A 23,957-nucleotide genomic window follows, 5' to 3' on the forward strand; every position below is an offset into this window, starting at 1 on the left:
TTTTTGTATCACGCAGCAAAAAGAGGTAGAATAACGTGCTTGAGTTAATTTGTCTCATTAAACATCATAAACAGCACTTATCGCAGTGTTGATGCTGAAACAATACACTATGCAGCTCTTAGTTCTTACTTTTTTATGCTATTTTCCTCATCGCTGAAAAAAATGTCTTGTTTTTTGTATTTATGAATTGCCTCATGAGCTGGGCCCAGAGATCAGATGTTCCCCACTGCTGATTAGGGTAAATACATTTGCTCATTTGTTATTCCATTATACCACCGTAGGTTCCAGTAGTTCTGATGCAACACATTACAGGGTTTGGTAGGTAGTACACCAAGAGCACAATTACTTTTTGTTACAATCATAAACAAAAAATGAAAAGTAGACCAGTATTTATATAGCCAATACTAATCAAATAAAAAAAATCTCCTATAACAATCCTTTAGGATATACTCAACATCCTCATGATGTTAGAAAACTGACCTGTCGCTTCTGGTTGTGCTGTTCTGATACGGGACAAGCCGAGCCTTATTTTATTATAAGTCACACCAAAGCAATTACAGTAGAATACCACTGATGCACTGCAAAACACAGAGCAGCTTCTGTGTGTCCATCACACAACTACTGTCACTGTTAGGCAGAGACAGCGTGGGATCATGCAGAAAGCAGTGTCTTTGTGTAGGTGTGTGCATGTGAATTACCTCAATAGCCACCGTCCACAGTATGAGCTGCGTCTCCGAGTCTGGGAAGTAAGCCTTGACTTGTGGAGACATGCCGATCAGCGCACAGTTGGTCACGACGGCAATCACGCTCATGGCCTCAAAGGCGAGCTGGACACCGAGGCAGAGAGACGGCAACAGTCAGTCACTTGTTTGCAAAAATGGTCACCTTTGTGGCAGCTAGGCACAGTGTAGACTCAGTGATAACTGGCTCTATGAAAGCATGTCAAATATAAGACTAGCAATATTTTGTCTTCGTCGATGTGTAATATTCTCATGGAGAGCCTAATCAGACAGAAGTGAACTGTGGCAACAAGAGAGGATGTGTGTGTCGGTTACTGGTCTGCTGTTTAATAATACCTGAAGGGGCTTTGGTCTTCATCTCTTCATTTCCTAAAAATATCATTAACTGCCTGAAAAATCAGATACAAAGCTGCTGAAGCAAACAAGTCATCAGTGGTGTGTCCCACCTGCCAGACTCCGATGTTTGCTGCCGGGTCAGAGAAAGGTCGTTTGAACACGTGACACATCTTGAAGGCGTCAGAGTAAACCTCGGTGACGTTGTTTAGCACCACCAGCACGGCAGCCAGAGGGTAAACGCAGGAGAACAGACTGACGTAGCCAAACAGCAGGAACAGCTCCAGGTAGTCATCGAACGTACCCTGAGAGAGACCGACATATGGATCCACACACGCACACACAGATGGAGACATAATGCTCATTTGTCTCGCATATTGAATAAATCATTGAACAGAAAAATCACGACATCCAGGTTTTTATCCAAATCTGAGTGAAAAGGCCACGTGCGCCTACCAGGTACGTGCTCATGTCGGCCTCCAGCCGGACCTGCTCGGCCAGAGGAAGCTCTTTGTCCTCCAGGATCCTTCTCTTCTGGAGTTTGCGGATCATCTTCTTGTTGCGTCTCCTCTGGAGCCAGTAAGGCAGGAAGGCCTCCATGATCTGATTCAGGATCTGACTGGTGATCAACAAGGTGGCCAGACTCTGGAGAACAGAGAGAAGAACAGAGAGAAGAACAGAAGATGACAACAGAAGCCAGGTGGAGTCAAGGGAGGAAGGATGGCAAGAGGGAAGGTGAAAGAAAAAAGAAGAAAAAAATATTATGTAAAGGAGGGAGTGGGATGAATGGAAAAGGAAAATAATTAAAAGTCACAAAGAAAGTGAGGGCAGGAATTAAAGAAGGGAAGAGTGGAGGAAGGAAGGATACGTGGAAGGTGAGAAGGCAGAACAGCATAAAAAAGAAATAAAGAAAAGGGAAGGAGGGATGATAGAAGACAGGGAGAACAGGTTGTAAGGCAGAAAGAGGGAAGTAATAAAGGACTTAAGGAAGGAAGAAAGGAGTAAAGGAATAAGGATAGAGGGGAGGAAACACAAGGAAAACTAAGATGAAAACAAAAGAACTGACCAAAGAGGAAGAAAAAAGGATGTCAGGCCTACCTGTCTGAGCAGCACCATGTCCTGCATGACAAAGGCGATGTAGAACAGCGAGGCGAAACAGTTGAAGAAGTTGAACTACGAAGGAAAGAGTCGAGACAGCTTCGGTAAGTGGAGAGTCGACAAGAAAAGCTGCACTCTGATCGATGGAAATGATGTGGTGTTCATACTCACCACTAATACTTTGAGGACCAAGTGATTCTGATATGATGACTCCAGCCTGTGATTTTCTAAACTCACAGAGGGGAAATCCAATGTTAATAACATAAATAAACTGCAGAGGTTCAAGCCTGCAGCCCATCACGGGCTTCCCATCTGCGATTTAGCTCCTGATGCCTCACATCCGAAAGGACAGAAGGAAATATCAAAACGGCTGCTTACGCGAGGTTTACGAATGTGTCCCAATAAATGTTGTTTGTACAGGAGTGAGTCCAGTCAGTGAAGAGCTGGTTGGTTGGGGAACTTTTTCTGCTTGTGTCACAGTGAGACAGTGATTTAGTATTTACTTGTCAGAGGCAGTTTTCAGACAATATATACCACTGACCATACTGCGTCTTTCAAATGAGGTCACTTCACAGAAATAAGTATTATTGCAAAGTTTGACATAAGTCATTTTTTCTTAAGGAAGAAAAGAAGAAAATCCTTTTAACTTTGCCGAAACGCCACGATATTTACTGACACTGTAAGTTACTTTGGATGACTGTGCCACATAATGTAACGTAGCTGAAACACTACTTTGATCTAAGGCTTCAACTAAACATTATTGTTCCCATCAATGGATCTGTTGTTATTGTTTGATTAACGGATTGATCATTAATGTGTAACATTAAAAAAGTAGAAAATGCCCTTCACAAAGCTTAAGGTGACTTCTTCAACTACTTGATGTTGCAGCAGTCCACACCCATAAATACTGACTTTACTGAGATGATGAAAGCGGGTCATTCGGTGGAGTTAGGATGTTGTTTGCATGTTTTTGCTGCCTTAAACAATGAATGAGTTATCAAAGCTGCTGTTGGTTGACTTTCTGTTCCATAATAGACTATCTGTTTCCGATTTAGTACATGCGTGGCTACTATACATAAATCAATAAGTACTACTCACCCCACTCAGTGAGGAACTCAGCAGCATATCTGTAAATGAGGTTCATAATCTCTATGACCACAGCGTAGATGATGCTGGGGATGAACAACAGTATCCCGGTCCAGAACGTGGGGTCCTCATCGTGGACTGACAGCGCCCATCCTTCCATGCTGAAGTAGACCATCATGACGTAGAGGGACAGGTAGAGGCAGAGCAGGACGAACGGCAGGGACACAAAGTAGACGCGCAGCTGCCTTTTGACATTGGGGTAGAGAGGCTCCTGGCGGCCCGTCACAGGGTTGAACCCAAGGACACCGTGGAAACCAGGACGAGGTTCTTCAAAGGCCTTCTTCCTGCTCAGTGTGCCCCAGTGGTAAGCTAGCGAGGCGCTGAAACGCTTCCACAACTGGTGGAGGAAAGGTTCAGCTAATTGGTTACTCAGCTTTCACTGCAGTTACTCACTGAAGCTGTAATATTATTCTGCTAATAAAATTAATGCAGTCATGCAGTCAGCATGACTGCATTATAGAAATTGTTTAAATATTTTCTACTTAAGCCAGTAAAACTGTAATTCCACTTCAGCTGACTCTGGTTTATAAATAAATTCAATCACTGTCCATACCTCCAGGATCACAGTGCACCAGATTAAGTTGAATACGGCAAAGACAACATATTTGTCGTAGTCCTCAAAGTCGAACAGGTAATAAGGCACACCGATGAGAGCCATCGGCACCAGCGCAAAGGTAAAGTACTCCAGGAAGCCAAAGTAGAGGGCCTGACCCTCACCATAGTAGTGTCTGATGTCATCTGGGGATGGAGAATGGAGAAGAAAGTGGTGCACAGGAACATGAATGAGCATTTGCAATTCAGTTGAAAATAAGAGGAAAATTAGTATAAAATGGAGAGAAATGACAAGAGAAATAAAACATCCACAAAGTGTGGGAACAAATCAAAATGAGCATCATGACAACCATTGTAAAGGCAGAGAATTAAAGCATATGGAAGCAGTAACAATGAAAAATGTCTGCTGACAGATTCCCTCTGCAGATCAAAGCTATTGCTCACCCTGGATAATTAGGACTGTGTGTGCCAATCAGTCAGAAATAACCGGCGCTTCCTCCACTTACCAAGAGGCTGAAGGGACAACTTCACCTTCTTGTACCAAGAAAAAGACAGTCTCTTGAGTTCCTCCTGTTCGTGGAGAGGAAACATTTGGATCAGGATCCCCTTGGACAGCAGTCTGCGAACTAAGACGGAAATAAGAAAACAGCATGTTCCTTTGAGTGCAATCAAACCATCATTCCACACCAATCTGCTTTAACAGCGGCACGATGAATGACATGTTGTGTGTACAGCAGGTAGCCGTGTGAAGCTTCATTTGTTCAGAGTTCAAATTATTCGGAAGATGTTTCACTGACTTTTGAGTGACATAAAAACAGCCTCGCTGCATTTTTATCCCTCCCTTTTGTTTGTCTGAAGTCACTTTCCCAACCAAATAAACATGCTGCTTAATTTTCTAAAACAAGGACAGGCGAACAATAGCTGGGAGCCAGCCCATTGTACACGATGCACTGTCTATAGCAACAGTTCCCATTGTCTAATACAGAGTGACTAAATACAAGCACATGAAGGCTCTATCATTTTATCTGCCATTTCTTGAGTGCATCATTTGTCGAAAATGATTACATTCTGCTTTAACACGATTTGTCAAACACGGGCGCTGAATAGAGGCACCCTATCTCCACTGCAAGTTCATTGCTTCCTTATCTCACTTTGGGAATATTTCACTGCATTTGCATATTTATTGTTTCCATACTGCAGTCACAGAGAGAGGGAGAGGGAGGGAGGGAGAGGGAGGCACAGAGGCAGTACTGGTGGAGACCTGCTGTATTCAGTCTGCTCCCAAGGAGAGGTGGAGGCAGAGCTGTGGTGCCTTCAACATTTCACTACTACTAAGAAACTTGATGATGTCACAGCTGCTGAAATAGTAAAATCATGTCTCAAGCTGAACCTGAAGAAAGTCATCGTCTGATAGAGAAAGATGGAAAAACACATTGATTATGTCAAGTAAAATTCAGTATTCAGTGGCTATTGTTTGTAATTGGTTGCTATTTGTATAATGTACACAATAATTAGCACTGCTGTTTTTAAATTGAGTACTCTTGATGAACATTTGCTTTAGTTCCAGACACTTGAGTTATTCCTTTAGAGCAACATTTAACTTTAACAATTCTTGGTTTGGTCTATGGAATGACAGGATGATTATGAAAAATGTTCAAAGGTTTCCATGGTGACGTCATTAAATTGCTCATATTGTCTGTTAAACCAAAACTTTCTCACTGAATAAAAGTATGTAAAAAGAAACAGGCGGTAAAACCTCACAGCTCTACGCTGAGACACCTATACTGCACCGTTATATAGTCCATTTTCTGGAAGAATCAATTAAAAAACATCTTTCTGGATAAAACAACCAGATGGAAATCTGTTGTTTTGTCTAATCCAGGCAGTTAAATACCTGACAAATCAAAGATGTCTCTCTGCATGGATCAGCCGATTTGAATTTCACAGTAACAGAGTGAGAGACAGGGAGACACTCACTGATAGATTTCCCAGGGTAGAGCTTGGCCTGGGCGTGTCCTGGTACGTGAGTCTCATCTTTGGCTCGCAATGTGTCCAGCTCGTGTTTAACGATGTACTGACACTCGGCCATACTGAGGAAGCCGTCCCCGTCCCCTGGAGGTGGAGACACAGACAGCAAACACACAGCCGCCGTGACATTGACAACGAAGGCACGTTGAACACTGTGAGCAACACTCGAGCACCTTTACCGCTGTTAGTCTCAGCCATGACGGTCAATACTTTCAGGCTGAAAGTTACAGATTATTTATCTGCTGGTTGTTTACAATTAATCAATTGATCTAAGAATAAATGTCAGTTTACAATGTTATACAACAGACAAAAGCAGCAAATTCTCACACTGGAGACGCAAAAACCAGAAAGTTAATTCCTGTTAACCAACTAATCAATGAATCATTTCAGCTCTACTGGACTTATCTCTACATGTATGCTGTACATGCAGCATGCCTATACCACACATATTATATGCAGAGGTACTTCACAGTATGATTGCAGCCATGCAATGACTGCATGACTGATTATAGCTGCTTTAAATAAGGCTTTCTCCTGCAGAAGACCTCCTCCTGGACTTTACCTTTGAAGCCTGTGAAGCTGTGTTTGTTGGCACAGGTGAAGCCTCTCATGGATCCATCACTGAACTCCTTGAAGAGGCCCACCTCCTCAGCACCAGAGAGCAGCCTCTGCCACGTAGCCCCCACCAGGAACAGGTTGGGGTTTTCTTTTTCCTGAGCTCCGACTCCAGGGCCCAGCTGCTCCACCAGCAGCTCAGCACCTAGGAGAAATGACAGCATTAATAATGCTAAATGTAATGGCAAACAGTGGAAACAAAAATTAGAGCTGAGTGGATAAACTCTAACTTCCATACCACCATTCTGTTGCTTGTCTCTTATCCTGTTCAGCAGCCATGCAATGGCTTCCTCTTTGGTGTCCGAGGCCAGCTCCACGACCACCAGAGGAGTGAACGTGGAGCCACTGCTGTCTACTGACCCCTGCAGCATCTTCCCCTCTCCCACGGCACCTGCACCAGAAATGACAGAGAAATGAATGCCAGAGAAAATCCTGTGGTGCTCCTCAGGGAGAATATATAATTACACAATATGCAGTATGATATACTAGTTTGATATTAAACACAGAATATAAAATATTCTAGAGGCAAAATCCCAGAATCTCCTCCCACATTCCCCAGCTTTGAAATATTTTTAGCCAGAGACGGTGGAGGCCGCACCATGTGTGACTTTTATAGTTTGATATGCTATTTTTAGGAATAAAAGCCTGAATATAATCAGTGTTTTTCTCAAAAGGTGTACTTTAAATGGGCCAAACGTCACCCACTCCTGTTGACTGCTGCAATGCAACTTGACATCCACCCATCATGTGCATTGTTTCTCAGCAACATCCAACATGTGCGCGTCGTGAGTGGGTAAACTAACATGCCTGCATGATTACTGAAGAGGCAGAATCAGAAATCTATGAGTGAGACAACGTGATGAGCATGTCGCTGATCCAGATTCTACGTGTACCTCCGCCCTCGGCCATGAAACCTGATGGGCTTCAGTCTCAAACTGTTGCTAGTCCACCCTCCACCCACGGCTTCCTGCACAACCAAAGAGGTACAGGGGACTGGATCTTCACAAGGAGCGAGCTCAGTTCAGTATCAGTGGTTTAGCATTTTCACAGGCTGACATTGTTTGAAACAAGAGGAAAACGTTACTGCGCGCAGTGTCGCTGCTGTGCAAACGAAGGCCTGAGCATTAGTAAAAAACAGGAAGCTGCTTTTCAAAACTGGAAACATGCTTTGCTGACATCCAGGAGGACACAAGCAGCAAACATCACAGCATGTGGATCAGTTTCAGATGTCTGTGTCACAGCAACCCAGCATCACTACACAGCTGGACACTCAGTTACAAGAGAACCAGAGGGGCAGTGGAGAGATGCTACTGAAACAGCTGACGTCTCTCAGTTTTCTGAAGCCAAACCCCTGTTCAGTAACTTACATCATGCTGAATGATGCTGTTTTGATCTCAGGACAGTGTCGATATGAAACAGTGGCTGATTGTCACATGACATAGTTAATGAGATGTTTTGTGACAAGTTATATCACCTGTTTGTTCTATCGCCCCCCCTGTACAGATGAGCTCTGTGGTCAATGTTGTAAGATATGGTAGGAATGGGGGCGCTGTTGTGTGCTTTAACAATATCAGGGAGTGATGCTTTAAAGTAAACAGCCCACATATAGAAAACCAAAAGAGACAGAGAACGCTGCCAGTCATCAGGACAAAGTCCTGAGTAAAACAGTCCAAAGTAAATATTCAGGGAATCAAACTGGCAGGCTTACAAAGTGTGTCAAGAGCTGCTCCACCTCCGTAAGCATGCAGTGCACCCCCTGCAGCCAAGTGATCATATCAGCTCCAGGGCTTTCATTACTACAGGGTGAATGAATTTATCCCACACACACACACTGTGAAGGCAGCGGCCTGGAGAGCAGATATAGTCTACTGACAGAAACAGCTGACAACCTCACACACACGCACACACACACACACACACACACACACACACACACACACACACACACACACACACAGCGGGAGGGGCTCGTGTTGGAGCGTATTGGCCAGGCATTAGTGTAAAGGTGGTGCTGGATAGCGCAGACAGCTACAACAAATCCGTACTGAGTGTCCACCCGCTGATCCAAGGTTCATGGATGTTTCTGTGAGTGCGGGGGCACCATGTTACTCACCCAGATCTGCGTCTGTGTAGGAAGCGGCTCTGTTCCAGCCTCGGGGCGGGGGCTCGCCCTGCTGATCTGTGAACAGATTAGAGTTTGAACGACATGCCTGTGCAGTTTGGGCTCTGCTGCGCACGGTGGACTTCAGCTGTGGTCCACGTCACGAAGCAGCAGCGCAGCAAACCTCAGCTGTCACACCCACCGACGTTACTCCCGTTCCGGCACCGCTGTGCACGCACACGCGCCTCGAGCTCTACGTGACTGAAGCTTTACTGAAGAAAAGCTGTTTGTCTCTTTGGGGCTTCGCGTGAGCAAAACAAACATCCACAAACACGGATCATTCCGCCGTCAAGACACTAATGTCTGTTCTTCAAACAGCAGGATCGTCGTATTTTATGTATATTACAAAAGTCCTGAAGAAAGAAGTAGACCAAAAGGTGAATTTCTGACGCACCAATCAAAATAACCCTGTTGACGCTTTTAAAGTAATCCATAGATTACATCTACAATGTTTAATATTTTCTCAGAAATGGTATATTTTCGATATTTAAAAATACATCCCATTTTTTGATGTTATTTTAATGTGTTTTATTAGTAGATAACATATCGTTTATTATATAAGGACTGAACAAGAATGTGCTCAATAAATTGGATTCCAACCTATCCACTGCATGGCTTGATGGCAGTGCTTGATCAAAGGTTGAGGAGGCACTAAATCAATAAGATTCATCATCCGAGGACCACACAGTTGATCCATACTTGTTTTTCTTTTCTCTTATTAAGTTTATTGTGACTGTTATGCACCCAAACACCACGGCAAATTCCTACTTGGCAATAAACTAATTTTTGAATGATGATGGAAATCTGGCCAGAAAGAGTGATGTAAACATTCTGGACCCCTGACAACAGGTCACTGAGGGCCTTGACATGTCATCTATAGTATAATCTGAAAATCCCAGGCATCCTCCAGGTCCTCTATCCAGCTCAGGGCTCCCTGAATCAGGGGCACTGCACAAAAATCTGGGCCTGTACATATGCAGCCTTTGTGGGGCCCCTTCCACTGTTAATACATCCATTGTTTCAACTGTGCAAATAACTGAATCAACAAGTTAACACTGTAAATGTAGTGGTTCTTATGGCAATCAGTAAAGAAGTGTTAGAATATGTTCAAGAAAGTTTACATAATCTTTTCTCAACTTACTGCAATTACTAAGTGAAGCATTTGTAAACATAGTTGTAAAACTGATTGTTCCAAAGTTGTCACTTGTCAAACACTGTACATCACAACACAACAAATAGTCTGTCGTAGTATTTGTTAAAATGTTTAAGCGGCAGATAAAAACCAGACTTGTTGGGGCCCTGATTCCCCTCACGTCTGTGTCCCTGCCCTGAATCATTCAGTCTCTCCCAGTCTTGCAGCCCTGGTGGCCAGCACTGTCAAGATATCCTCACATTTCTCTAACCTGTGTGACTGATGGACAGATGAATGGATGGGTGCACTAATCAACATTGCTGCTTTTGCTTGCTATTTTGTAATGCTCCATGATAATAACATGAGTTTTACAGAAAACACAGACAGGATGTGCCACCTTCAAGAAGGGAAAAAATCAATGTCTGGTGACAGTCACACAACAAGTTGTCAGTGACTCAAACATTTATATATAGTTAAATGAACATGGGAAAGTCTTTTGCTGGAGACGATATGTTCAGGAATGAACAGTAATTAAATAGTGTTTTCCAACATTTTTGAAGACTTACAGGTATGGCTCATAACACTGCGGTTTTGTTCAAACTGTAACATCTTAGTGCGTACCAAAAGCTGTCAGCGCAAACAACACAACCTTGTGTAACGTTTAATGTATGCAAAATACAACTGTTTATGCCATGTAGCTACTTACCGAAGCTCTCTCCTCTGCTGAGTAGCAGTGTTCAGATGTTTGACAGAGACGCTACTTCCGCAGTAAGCGTAGCTGGGTGCGCTTGTTTTTTTAACGGAAACGCTGCGCTGAGCGGGGACACGAGCCTCGCGCTCTTGCCTGCGGTGTTCAGCTGTAAAGACGCCTCTCGGCGGAGCCATCGTGAATTACAAATCAAATGTGTTCAATCACAGTGACGCTACGTCAGAGTCTCGGAGGCCACGTGACCGCGAGTAGTCTCCGAGGTGGCGCAGCAGTATGGCCGAGCGAGCGGTGACAGCGAGCGAAGGGTGAGTGTTTCCTCTAACCCACCGTGTCTGTTTGTGAACGTATTTACAGAAATACCGACAATATTCAGCATGTCATATCTGTTGGCATTACTGCGATGCTGTATAATTCTGTGAAACCTCTGAATATATCGGCATATTGTTGTCATACACCAGCTGTGACAACATGTTAAACATTGAAAGAGTTAGGCGGTATCCTGAAGTTCAGGTAAACACACTAATACGGTGGCGAGAGGTTTTGACATGACAGAAGAAGAAGAAACATGTTGTCAGGTAGACCAGGTTTTGCCCTTCATGTGTGTCGACCTCGACGATAGTATTTTTGCCACTTTTACGCAGTTGACACTTCTAAGTTTGAAAAATGTCACCTGCCATAGATGATGTTTAAATGTCATCCACATCGCTGTTAACTACAGGGAGCTAAGCTATGCTATGTGCTAATGTGTAATACATGTTCCACCTGTTGCGCTGACAGCCATGATTTTCCACAGCACACACTGTAACTGTAACTTTTGTTCTGGCTGCAGGGTCGTCCAGAGAATGCTGTCTGTTGTTGGTGCTCACAGTCTGGTCAGCAGTGTGTGGGGCTACGTGGACACCACCATCAGGTAGGTCTGGTCCCTGACCTGACGCAGACCCTGCAGCCCTGTGGTGCAGCCCCTTACATCACAAGACTGTTTAAGATGCTGCAGTTTTTCTTAAGCCTTAAATTTCCTCACCACTCAGATGTGTGTATTGCTCATTGTTCCTTCGCTTGGATGTTTGAGCCTGGTTGTGCAGAGTTTGACACTAGAAGGCCGTTTTTACATTCATCTGCTGAAGGGGGAATATTTCTTTGTGCTCACCTGAAATCTCCAGTGCATATATACTGAGCGTGGCGTCAGTGACCCCCGTTTACACCTGGCATTAACATCCACCATGGGTGATCTGATCACAAGTGGATAGCTATAAGTACAGGTGTGAATGCACCCAAGACACACTGAGATCCAATCACACAGAGACCGCATTCAGAGGTGGTCTGGGCTGCGTGTGGCCACATTCTTTTAGCACTGTGTAAGCAAATGTGTTTCGGGCGTCCTCTGCAAACCAGGAAGAAGCCACATCCATAGGCAAAATGGATTCAGAGACCACACAGCCCCAGACCCCCAGCTCCAGGTGGTTCATCCAGTCAGGTTCGCCAGTGTATGAAAGGAAAACACTTGAGAGGAGAGTTGACAGTGGTAGATGGTTTAGTGGTCAGGGGTAACCACACTGTGATTCCCTCCTCTACAAGAACAGAGAGAAGCAAGCAAGCAGAAGGCATGTGTCAGGATCTGGTGGCTTTCCTGGTCAGACGTCTGCCATCCTCATTTGTTTCTTCTACCACTCAGAGGTTTCATAATACTGCCGCCTGATGAACTAACATGAATTTGGTCATCACAGTTTTTTTTTCTTTTACTGCTTTGCTCTCTAATGTAAAAGGCCTCTGCATAAACAGAGCCTGCCTGTAGAATTAGGGAAGTCCTGTCTGTTTTATACGGAGAAACCCACACTGAACAGCTGATGCAATGTTCGTCAGATATGACGCTCTGAAGCACAATAAATACTAGGCTGGAAACCAACATTGAATGCTTTTGACCCTTGAGGCAGCAATGCATTAAAAACTGAAATGATTATATAAAGGATTACATGAGCCTGGGAACACTTAATAAAACGCAGGTCATTGCTGCTTCTACAAATGCAAGCTGAGACTCTACCATGCAAAGCAAAAGCTGTATTATATTAGCAAAATTGAGGAACACAGCTGAGCCTGAGTTCAACTGAGATGGACTGACGTGAAGAGGAAGAATGTGTTGTGGTCTGATGAGTCCACATTTCAAATTGTTTTTGGAAATCATGGATCATGGAGGGCTAAATAGGAAAAGGACCATTCAGACTGGTACCAGTGCACAGTTCAATGCCAGCATCCGTGATGGTATGAGGCGGTGTTAGTGCCCATGGCATGGGTAACCAGCACATCTGTGAAGGCACCATTAATGCTAAAAGGTACATACAGGTGTTGGAGCAACATATGCTGCCATCCAGACGACGACTTTTCCTTCCTTTGAAAAAAGGTTGAAAATGGTCTGTGTATGATTGCGTTTTACACAGTGTCCCAACTTTTTATTATTTCTCTGTTTCTGTCTAAATCCTTTAAGTATAGTTCCACACTGCAGTGACACTATGTCCCCTCTGTAGTTCATAAAAATGATGCTCATAAACCTGATTTTCTGTCTGTGTAGGTGGTGCTGGATCCCCAGCTGGCTGCCGTCGTGGTGTCCCACCTCTCAGATGCAGCTACAGACTGCAGAGGACATGATGCTGCGATGTAAGGCTCAGCCCCTCTAACCTTTAGTTTCCACATATGACTGTCAGAATGTGGGAGTTATAGAAATGAAAAGAGTGATAATTAGATGATACACCTTCATTTCTGCTGAATACTACTTTTTGAACAGTGTGAGCAGGAACAGCCACCATAGCCATATAGTCACCAACCGTGGTCGCTCACTCACCTGTTAATACTGGACACTTACTGACAGTTTCAGCAGAGACAAGGATGTGTCGGGTGTAGGAATCCAGTGTGTGTAAGTTCTTTGCATGTTTCCTCATTCCTAAGACCATGCAAAGAACAGTTCTGCAGAGTTTGGACTGTAAATTAGTTATTTAGTAGATAGTTAAACATATTGTATATCTTCAAATGGTTTATTCTGCTGTGGTTAGCTGGCAATGCATCTTAGATCTTGCAGCAGTATACGATGTACACCAATGCACTGCTGTCTTGGACATGTTGTGCTCATACAAGATGTCACAATTATTGCTAAAAATCAGCCTAATAGTAAGAACAAATACAAATGGCATCCCTTAAGAGTGAGATTGTGGATTTGTTCTTTGCTCAGTTGTCATTTCTCTCTTTCAGTGAAAGAAATCACAAAATCATTCCTTTTTATTTCTACATTTCACTAGATTCCTCTCTTTCTTCTACGTCCCTCCGTTTCCTCGTCCTTCCCTTCTCTTCTCAGGTGTAGAAGACACTTTCTCCAAACAGTACGTCCCCATCACCAACGGCAACCAGCTGTGGACCCTGACCTTTAGCAGTGGCCATGTCAAGGACAAGACCCCCATGGTTTTGCTCCACGGGTTTGGAGGTGGCGTGGGCCTTTGGGCTCAGAACCTGGACGCTCTCTCCCAGCGCCGGCCCGTCCTTGCCCTGGACCTGCTGGGCTTCGGACAGAGCAGCAGGCCTCTGTTCGCCACAGACGCTCAGGAGGCCGAGGACCAGTTTGTGGACTCTATAGAGCAGTGGAGGGCTAAAGTGGGTCTGGAGTCCATGATACTGCTGGGACACAACCTGGGAGGATACCTGGCTGTGTCATACTCTATTAAATACCCAGGCAGGTGGGTGCAGATTATGGGATTTCTCTTATCTTACTGTAGGGCTGTGTTGGTTTTAATTTAAATGGGATCTTTTATCCTGTGGTGCTGATCTTGTTGTTATGAGCTGCATTAAGTGTGATGGATGTTATACCAAGGGCAAAACAGGGAAATGTGGATGTAGTTCAATCTGAAATTTTCAGCAAATAACGCTTTTTGATTGACACTAAGAGGTGGAGGATGGCAGATGAGAGATCAGAATCTCAACGTGAGCTTGAGTTGTTTTTTACTTGACTGTTAGATTAATTATTTATAGGAGCTCATCATCTTGCATTTTAATTGTTGTTCATTTAATGAATCATTAAATTAATTGTTAGACGAAGGGTGGAGACAAAATCAGTATTGTGGTAATTATCACAAACGAAATGTTGTAAAACAGAGCAGAAAAATCCTTAAAGGATGGAGAAGCAGGATCCAGAGGATGTTTGAGTGTTTTTACTTCAAAAAATCGTGTGAACAATTATCGATTAATCATTTCATGATGTACTGCTAAACACCAAACAGCAGGCAGACACAGTCAATGACTAGCTGGTGACGCATATTGCAGCTAAAGAGAGAGATATTTCATTCAGGAGTTGGTAGAGACCAAAAACAGGAGGACACAAACACAGCTTCAGATGCATCATAATGTTGCTCCAAACCCCTGGACATGAAAATAAGCTACTGTTTGCTGCCAGCTTCTCCCCATCCACTTTAAAGGTGATGATATGTCAATGTTGTGTTGACAGAATAGCCTCAGAATAAGTCAGTGGACCTTGAGTAGAGATTGTTTTGTCAAGACCCAAGTTGTAATAAACCAGAAGTATCCCGTAAATGGTAGTAGACACAGAACGAAGTAGCAGCCTCTGCCCAGGAGAAAGATGACTGCAAATTGAACAGTGTTTGAATAATGAGTCTGCCCTTAGTGTGAACATGACAGTAGCAGAACATGGCAGCGTGCGTACAGGATATAGTTGTAGCAGCGTGCCTGTAGGTGCTGGCAGCCTGTGATAACAGCAGTGTGCTCCGAGCCTCTGTCCTCCCACTAGACGCTATCTCTCCTGAATCATCTCCTCTTGCTGCGTCTCCAGCTCCGAGCTTCCAGCAGGCGCCCGGCTCTCCCCAAAGGACGTCTGATAAAACGTCCTCAATCCCTTATCGCCCTCCTTCATCACTAATGCTAAAAAAAATCCCTCTTCCTGTCCTCTTATTGTTATCTCAGTCTTCCAAATGGCCTTTAAGTTCTAACACGAGATGCTCTTAATCAGGAACATAATGTATGTCCTTACTTAAGCTGGACTGCTCCTTGTTCCCATTGGTGCCTAAAGAGAAAGTTTATAATACAACATATTAGGTTACAACTGGAGGGCCTAAAAACAAATTGTACTGTGTTGAATGTTAGACCATATGATGCAGTTGGCATAGATTTGTCACTGTCACTGAGTGCATGTGACAGAACAGATGAATTTACTGGTATACATTCATTCCTACAGTATAATTCTGGTTTACTCTGACTTATTTCCGTGTCGTTGACCATCATTCACATTAGTTATGAGACCACTGTGTTAAGTACTTGCTTCAGTCTAGGAGCTTTGGCACCATCAGTACAACAAATTCAGAGAGGGCAAGAAACAGTTTAGCCAAATTATCTTATCCACTTTATTTGTAATAAAAACTAAAAACACAGGAAGACTGTGTACACACAAACTAGAGTAGTATAACTACAGCATATCAGAGTTGAAGCAGGAAGTCACTCTGTAAACTGTTATTATTGTTTACAACTGAAAGTTTAGACAATTCATATTACTGTTTGCCCTTGTTTTATCTTCCATATTTATTTGGCTAACCTGGGGGTTTGTTTAGCACTTGTTTGATTGTTAGCAGAAGTCTGGTATCACATTTTGCCTTTAATTTAAAGCTGAAGTAATACATTTGACCATTTATTTATTTATTTCTGCTGCAGTGACTCAAATTTCCTTGAACTGGAATGAGCTGAAAACATGAAACTCTGCAGCATAACTGGAAATGATCTGTGCTTTCCAAGAAATATGAGCCCAATCAGCCACATGGTGGCGCTGTAACTAAGGCCCAACATTAGAGTCTTATGGGCCTCGCATGAAAGGTCTGATTGACACACAGGTCCAGCTCAATGTGTCCTAATGCTTCATGCTTCTTGGACCAAAAAAGTCTGCCATAATGGATTTTCTGCCATTTTTAATTATAAAAGAACAAAAAATATTAATACGAATGATTTTTTTTGGATTTTGACTGTATCAACACCAAAATTGGTATACAGCATCGGGAGACGCATTTTCATTACAAACGAGCAAGGTAGGTTGAAAAACATGGCCACCAGCAAGGGGCGGGGCTTAGCAGGAAAATTATCATAACTCATTAACAATTTGTCCAATCATCATAAGTCCTGGTTCATATCTTCAGGCTGTGCCTATAAATAAACGTAAGGAAGCATTTTGAGCCTGAGCTACAGGGAGTACATGCTCTGGGGGCAAATATTTACCAAAATCTGAAGCACCATGTTGATTGGTGCAAGTTTCCGTGGCCTGGCACATATTTGCTAATAACTGAAGATGCCTTTGAGCAGTCCTGATTCAACTCACTGGAGACATCCTGCGCTACATCCTGTGCTGACATTCCCACAGAGTTTCGTTATAATCCGATGAAGGGGGGACAGATGGCAGAACTTTGAGAGTGTAATTATTGAAACGCTGCAGGCTTTATGATGATGAAACAAGTGTGTGACTGGTCTCCCTCCTTGTTTGAACAAAATGAAACTATCTGAAGTGACTTTGCTCACCTTTGTTAAGCCTGAAACTCACTCATTGCTGCTCACATCTTTCATTTTGGCCCATTGAGCTGCTTCTGTTGAGGAAAAAGGGCTTGAAAACAGAATTACTGCTTGCGGCCATATTCTTATTTTGTTGTTGATTTGTTGGTAATTCTGATGTATTCACACTATTTTCTAAATAGACAGCTAATCCGAACTAATCCAAGGTTTTATAACAAGCTGTCTGATTATCTGATTGCTTGTGTTACTAGCTGGCTAATATGACAAGCACTAGACACATGGGTGTGTGAAATGTCATCATAACTCAATGACAGATGGCTTGAAAGATGAAACAAGATCCAGGTTGTAAAAGACAAAAAACACAAAACAAAACAAAACACCTTAAAGTGGCGATACAAGAAATACTTGATATGTAGGCATTTAGTAGAAAATCAAAATAAAACGACCTCTATCTAAAGCGTTTTTATCTTGTTGAGAGTTAGATGTTAAGATTGATACCACACTGAGGGTTGTATCCATCTTCTCGTCTATCTCTTCTCATGAAAGCAAATGAGCAAATTTTCCAAAATGTTGAACTAATCTTTTAAATCCTCTTAAAACATATTTGTGGGTCTGTTTAATCCACTGACTTTACAAAACATCACAGGTAAATGTGTATTTCACTTCTCTGTCCCTGGCCTACAGAGTAAAGCACATATTGCTGGTGGAGCCCTGGGGTTTCCCTGAGCGCCCGGACACAGTCGAGGCAGACCGTCCGATCCCGGTGTGGATCAAAGCCCTGGGGGCCATGTTTAGTCCCTTCAACCCCCTGGCTGGCTTGAGACTGGTCGGACCACTGGGTAAGACCAGGACAGTAAGGTAGTAAAAGCTAGCACATCAGAGGCTACCAACCTGCTCTTATCAATGACATGTGATGCACTTTGATGATCTCTGAGGGCAGCAGGGTCTTTTTTGCCCAGACTTTGAAGAGAAATTAAGTCAAACCGTGGTTCCATTTGTGCCCTTCAACCCCCCCCAGTTAATAATCATGTAAAATATAATGAGGGAGCCTCGTCTCTTGATGGCTACATGCTTGGTTGTGACACTTGAGCGTCTCCTCTCTGGCCCCTACAGGTCCCACTCTGGTCCAGACCCTGAGACCGGACTTCAAGAGGAAGTTTTTGTCCATGTTCGCTGACAACACTGTGTCAGAGTACATCTACCACCTGAACGTGCAAACCCCCAGGTCTGAACCATTTATTCATTACCTCTGTTGCAGCCGTTGGAGAGTTGTCGTGCTGAGTTAGCTGTTTTTCTGTACTGTCCCAGTGGGGAAACAGCTTTTAGGAACATGACCATTCCCTATGGCTGGGCGAAGAGACCAATGCTGCAGAGGATGGACCAGCTTCCACCTGAGATTCCCATCACCATCATCTACGGGTCCCGTTCCAGCATAGACAGCAACTCAGGCAGCGCCATCAAAGAGATGAGGCCACACTCTCACGTGGAGATCATAGTAAGTTCAACGTGCACTGGACGAGAGAGGGAAGTGAAATCATGCACTTTACTCTTTGTGCCCTATTACAAGTTTCACTCAACTCCAAACTCTCCAAACCTCATTAATACTTTGAAGTCACTGCTGTAGATACACTGTAGTCAGACTGTACATTGCTGTTATTGCAGTAATATAACTGAAACTCTCACATACTGTGGTTTATTCCAGTTACTTATTTTGCAGATAACTAAAACAGAATCATTTTTAGCCGTTCCTTACATTCCAGAAATATCATGCTGAAATGACTGCATGCAAAATATTCCTTTCCTGTCACTGGATGCTCTCATCCTAAAGTCAGCACTTATTAGATAAGACTGATAAGAGGTCATATGTTCCCATACAACAATGGTTGGTTCTCTATGGTTGGCCTTGTGTTGGTGTCAAAGATGGTGTGGTTTTAAGAGCAACGGTTCTTTTCTCAAAATCTAACACCACATAATCAGATCATTGAAATAAATATATTTCTAGTTATTTACATGTTCTCTTTTGAAAAACTTCATCTATGATGAGGAATGCTGGTAAAAGATTTCTTATTTCACATACTTGTACATAACAGTGTCATTTCATCCCAAAAGTCCACTTCCTAGATCTGCCTGAGCTTTCAGCTGTATCTAATGGTCGTCATCAATACATAGAGTTGTCATGTGACAGCGGAGCAAGTGTGGACTGATACTGTAGACTAATAAGTGGACCTTGAGTTTAGATTACGATTCCCAAGCTCAAACTGAGCCTTCATGTATATTACTGAGGATTACAAAAAAGGAATAATAATTATCCCTACTCTCATTTCTTATATCTTTCACGACCCCTTCTTCACCTACCTATAATGCAGAATTTGGTATATAATTCACATTTGATGCAAACATGCTATTTCCACTCTCTAATGATACTTACTTCATAAGAAAACTGCATATTTTAATCATCTATTTTCAAATCCGCTATATGCTGTGCCATTATACAGATTCTCACCGGGGTGTTAATGAAAAGTAACGATGTGATCATCAAGCTTTATGAAACTAGCTGGTGTCCTCTCTACTGATTTGTGATAACGTGACTGTTTTTACTAGAAATAGTTTCAAAATGATCATTTCTTTTACCTTTGTTTTATAAAAGCAATAAACCATGGACGCAGTACTCTCCAGTAAAAACTGTACTTTCTTTTATGGCCTCTCTGTGTTTATTGCCTCCTGTTTTTAATCACCCGCTTCCCTTCCTGTTCTCCATCCTCCCTGCAGACGATCCGTGGAGCCGGACACTATGTATATGCTGACCAGGCAGAGGACTTCAACCACACAGTTTTGCAAGTGTGTGATAAAGTGGACTGAAGTAGAGACGAGAGTGATGACTGAACTTTGGAGAAAAAGGGGAGCACCATTCGCAAACATCACTTTAGCAGCTGCTGTGGAGAGACGGGATCCCTCTTCCTCAAAGCGAGGAGAAGGAGTGCGTCATACATCATGACAGGCACTGATTTGGTGATAGTCTACAGGCTCTGAGCTGACAGCACCGATCAAGTCCCCTTTTGAATGTTTTTTACCAGCATTCCTACAATTATCAAATAATGGCCGCGGGCCTGCATCACATGCTCCTTTTACATTACACCGTGCAGCACACATTAGGTGGTGCTGCTGCCTCTTGATCACATGATTGCAGCATTAGTTATACTGTATTTCCTCAGAATTGCCTCTCTCAAATGCAGTGACGTGCACTTTGAAATCCAAATAGCACAAAGCCGCAGTGTTGAATGAATGCACATTATTGTCAGTATGTTGTCTTTAATAGTTCCTTTAGTCGCTCGATTCAAACATGCAAAAATAACTTAACTGGACAAATTTAAAAAGTCTATTTTTATATCGTGAGAATACTTCAAGTGTCAATATATTCCTGTATTTTTGCATATTTTCGTTGAGAAATGCAGTAAGACTAACATTATTATTATTAATATGATATAATATTATATTTGACCACACCTTAAATTATATCACGCTGAAACAGAATCAGTGTCACTGCATTCAAAAAGTTCACGTACAGTGTCGTGTGTCAGGAGTTTTCTGTATAGTGCTTGTGGTTTTTCCGTATGATTCTCATACAGACAGGAAGCATGTTCCTTAATACATCAGTGCATTAGCACCAGGAAACAGCCATACATGTATGTGCAGCTAATAATAATGTTTTTGTAGCGTCTGTCCTCTGTGCATGTGATTTTCTTTGTAAGTCAGAGGTTCATTTAGATTGCATTAATTGTGGCTGTTGACCTAGATCAGCTGTAGAATAAGGCAGAAGTGGTAAGGCTTATAGCTTTATAAGCCTGTTTTACACTCTGAAGCTGGTACACAGCCATCGGGCCATATATATAAATATATATATATCCATATTCAATTTAAGCAAAGCCTTTATTTTCCTGTTGTGCACATACAATCTAATTTATGCTTATGTGAATGTGACTGTGTGCCAGCATTTCGGTGCCACTGAGTTTCTAAGGGTTGATCCAGTATTACTGTAGCTATGTACACATACATGATATTTCCCTTTATGTAGAGTGAAGACTAAACCTAAATAAAGATTAGACCCATTTAAAGGTATTTTAGAGAAGCCAACTGGATGCCCAGATGGCTTGCGCTGACACAAACATCTGTCTGTAGAACGAGGTTTCATTTTTCACACCATGCGCGATGTGTTGGCGTATGTACACATACTTCAGACATCATATGTCACCGTTGTCTGTAGCAGTACGATTTAAAGGGGTGGTATATGTAGTAAAGGGCAGATAAATAATGCTCAGATATCCACCAACACTCTTCAAATGCCTTCTTCCCAGCTTGACAGTTGGACTCTCAGTTATGTGTCTAAAAACTAAAATACTGAAAAAGCAACAACATATATTTTGCTTTACCAGCCATAGTTAGACACGTGATCAGCTGAGGTGATCAGCAGAATGTACTGTTGAGCGAGGTTATGTCCCAGGGCTACACATTTCAGTGTATTTTTGACTACATTTTTTTTAACCTCTGGATCAAAACACTGAAGATCCAGTTTCACTGTGAAAAATATCGGCTGTTGATGTCATCGGGGCTCCAGAATTTATTCAGCTACATTATGGAAGGTGTAGCATCCTACGATTCCAGAGCTTGACACCATCTAGGGACTAAACATCAGGATTTCTGATCTGCTGCATTGAGTTTGACGATCCGTTTTGAAATCTGTCTCTCTGGAGTGTGCCTTTAATTCAGTCACTGCGGTATTTCAATGTATATTTAAATACTCTACATATTAAAGAAACCAATGGAAAGTCTGCTAATCCTCCATATAGGATCATTGGAATCTCTCTCTACCTCCTCTGGTGCTACTTTAGAAAGGATATATTTAGACCTATTAAATCCTTTTGACATAGCTGATTTCCTCATTGAGATGCTCTAATGCAGCCTGTGTCTGTAATATGAAAGGCAGAAACTCACGTTGATGCATAGCTATGAAGTGTTTCACGGATGTACTCTGAGAGCTGTGTCTGCACAGCAGCATTAACATTAGAGCTGATTTGCCACAGGGAAACATGTCTTGGTGTTTTTACTGACTTGACGCAGATTGTAAACATGTATGTGAAAATGTTCTATAGTGCAAATTCTTTTGCAGTCTTCCTACCATATTTCTTAATGTGAACACAAATAAAATGTGTGCTATAGTATGATCATTGTCTTGTGTCACACATGAATAACGTTGGTTGTTGTGTTAGCGTCGTATGTTTAATCTGCGATGCAACACTGTGATCCGGCCTCTCCCCCTCTTTTGCGTTTCATTTTAATGGAGCCAGATGAATCAATATTTTTCCTCCAGCTCCCCTTATCATTTCGGAGCTGTCAGCCCTCTGCCAGTGAGAGAAATGATTCCTATGCGTTAGTGTTCAGGAGAGGGCCTCTGCAGTTTTCCCTCTCTGCCACCAGAGGGCACTCATATGCAGATGAGGAGATGTGGAGCTTGTGGAAATGTCCCTCTTTTGCACTAATATCTCCACTTATTTCCACCTTTTTGTATTTCATTTACAGAGAAAGCAGTCTGAAACCAACATGAGACATGTTTCCATATCACCAGCTATCAGAAGGGTGTCTGAGGACAGTGAGGACGGACAGTGAACACTGCTCTGGAACAGGGAGTGTTAAATGGACCAAAGATGTACGTTGTTTTTTCCCCTTTTGTTTCCACCCTTAGATCCGGACTCCACATTAACACAGATATTGATCGTAAAAGACATCCTATCTGTTTTTATTCTCTCCGCCCTTCGATCGATTCAGGGGAAATATGCAAGCTCATGTGAAAGCATTTCCGAGTCACATGGAGCTGGTGGGGGCACTTTTGTCCCACTCAGCTGTTTGGAGAATGATTGAGGTGGGTGTAATGAAGTCTCCTCTTGGTGGTACAGTAGCTGTTGATTAGGCTTGGAAACAAGGAATCTCATTAATTTCATGGAGGAACTTCATTAGGACTACACATTCGTGTAAGAGTATAACGTCGTGCAAGATATCTGCCTCACATTGAGAGAATTTATTTGGAGCCTCAGTTGACTGCTGATACGTCCCCCCACCCACTACCACTGCAAAACTGGAGCTTCTTCTTATCACTGGCAGTGGTTGAACATCAAGCAGTTAACTTGGAGATATCTCAGGCTGACCACTATAAAGCTACAGCAATGCCATCCCTGCTCTGATATGAGACCATTAAACACAACGTGGCAGGGTGGGGCCGCTACAGACCTGTGAGTCACTCCACTGACGGAGAATATCCCACTGATGAATCACAGGATTGATTAGTGGAGCTGGAGTTTTCAAACACTCGCACTGTCACGGTCATACGAGATCGGATCAGAATCTGGTCCAGATGAAGGCCACTGGTCCTCTGGGGCACTAAGGGTCCAGGTCTGGAGGCACAGCAGTGAGCAGCGTGTATATCTGAATGCTGGTGCCGCTGAGGAGAGCTGAGCAAAGCGCAGCAGTTTCAGTCATTTAGAAATTGTCCGTTTTGCTGTGTCATGCCTTGAAGCTCGTCCAGCAGACGACTATCAAAAAGCTTCTGCAACACGCAGATCAGAGCCACAGTCTGCCCTGCTGTGCTGTGCTGTGCTGTGCTGTGACTCACTGTGCAGGTCCAACGCTCCATGATCCCATACAGGAGAAGACAGAGCTAATGTGAACATATATGATTCATAATATGCAGACCTCAGCTACTGTTAGCCAGTGTGGCGTGGAAGTTTGTGGACTGCAAAATCTCCGTCTTATGGAGTCATTTTGGTGTTTTACCATTATCATGTAACAAGTGAAAAAGACCTGTATATACAGAAAATAATATATCAATACTATACCAATACAATTGTTTAATACACA

At 42.9% G+C, this 23,957-nt stretch overlaps 2 protein-coding genes across 4 annotated transcripts in view; one reads left to right on the forward strand and one right to left on the reverse strand.

Annotated features, from left to right (window-relative positions):
• ano10a (anoctamin 10a) overlaps window positions 1–10,565 on the reverse strand; it is a 34,114-nt gene extending 23,549 nt beyond the window's left edge. For both annotated transcript variants that reach the window (XM_041942154.1, XM_041942155.1), the window contains exons 1-13: window positions 10,512–10,565; window positions 8,626–8,691; window positions 6,751–6,903; window positions 6,460–6,657; window positions 5,847–5,981; window positions 4,376–4,495; window positions 3,871–4,055; window positions 3,270–3,654; window positions 2,343–2,398; window positions 2,172–2,246; window positions 1,530–1,718; window positions 1,187–1,378; window positions 699–827 (exon numbers count right to left, since the gene is read on the reverse strand). In XM_041942154.1, coding sequence (XP_041798088.1) covers window positions 699–827; window positions 1,187–1,378; window positions 1,530–1,718; window positions 2,172–2,246; window positions 2,343–2,398; window positions 3,270–3,654; window positions 3,871–4,055; window positions 4,376–4,495; window positions 5,847–5,981; window positions 6,460–6,657; window positions 6,751–6,883 — 1,797 coding nt within the window. In that variant the 5' untranslated portion in view covers window positions 6,884–6,903; window positions 8,626–8,691; window positions 10,512–10,565. The remainder of the gene's footprint in view (window positions 1–698; window positions 828–1,186; window positions 1,379–1,529; window positions 1,719–2,171; window positions 2,247–2,342; window positions 2,399–3,269; window positions 3,655–3,870; window positions 4,056–4,375; window positions 4,496–5,846; window positions 5,982–6,459; window positions 6,658–6,750; window positions 6,904–8,625; window positions 8,692–10,511) is intronic.
• A 213-nt stretch (window positions 10,566–10,778) lies between these two features.
• On the forward strand, window positions 10,779–22,270 carry abhd5a (abhydrolase domain containing 5a). 2 transcript variants are annotated; one of them, XM_041942156.1, is made up of 8 exons: window positions 10,779–10,819; window positions 11,344–11,424; window positions 13,078–13,163; window positions 13,855–14,230; window positions 17,736–17,890; window positions 18,165–18,276; window positions 18,360–18,546; window positions 19,821–22,270. In XM_041942156.1, the coding sequence occupies exons 1-8, from the start codon at window positions 10,788–10,790 to the stop codon at window positions 19,908–19,910; spliced, it is 1,119 nt and encodes a 372-aa protein (XP_041798090.1). In that variant the 5' UTR covers window positions 10,779–10,787; the 3' UTR covers window positions 19,911–22,270. The 2 variants fall into 2 exon arrangements, with proteins under 2 accessions (XP_041798090.1, XP_041798091.1); XM_041942157.1 differs by lacking the exon at window positions 10,779–10,819 and adding an exon at window positions 11,018–11,024.
• The last annotated feature ends 1,687 nt before the right edge of the window (window positions 22,271–23,957 follow it).

The sequence above is a fragment of the Chelmon rostratus genome, chromosome 8 (genome assembly GCF_017976325.1).
Source record: "Chelmon rostratus isolate fCheRos1 chromosome 8, fCheRos1.pri, whole genome shotgun sequence".
In the NCBI taxonomy this organism is placed as follows: Eukaryota; Metazoa; Chordata; class Actinopteri; order Chaetodontiformes; family Chaetodontidae; genus Chelmon; species Chelmon rostratus.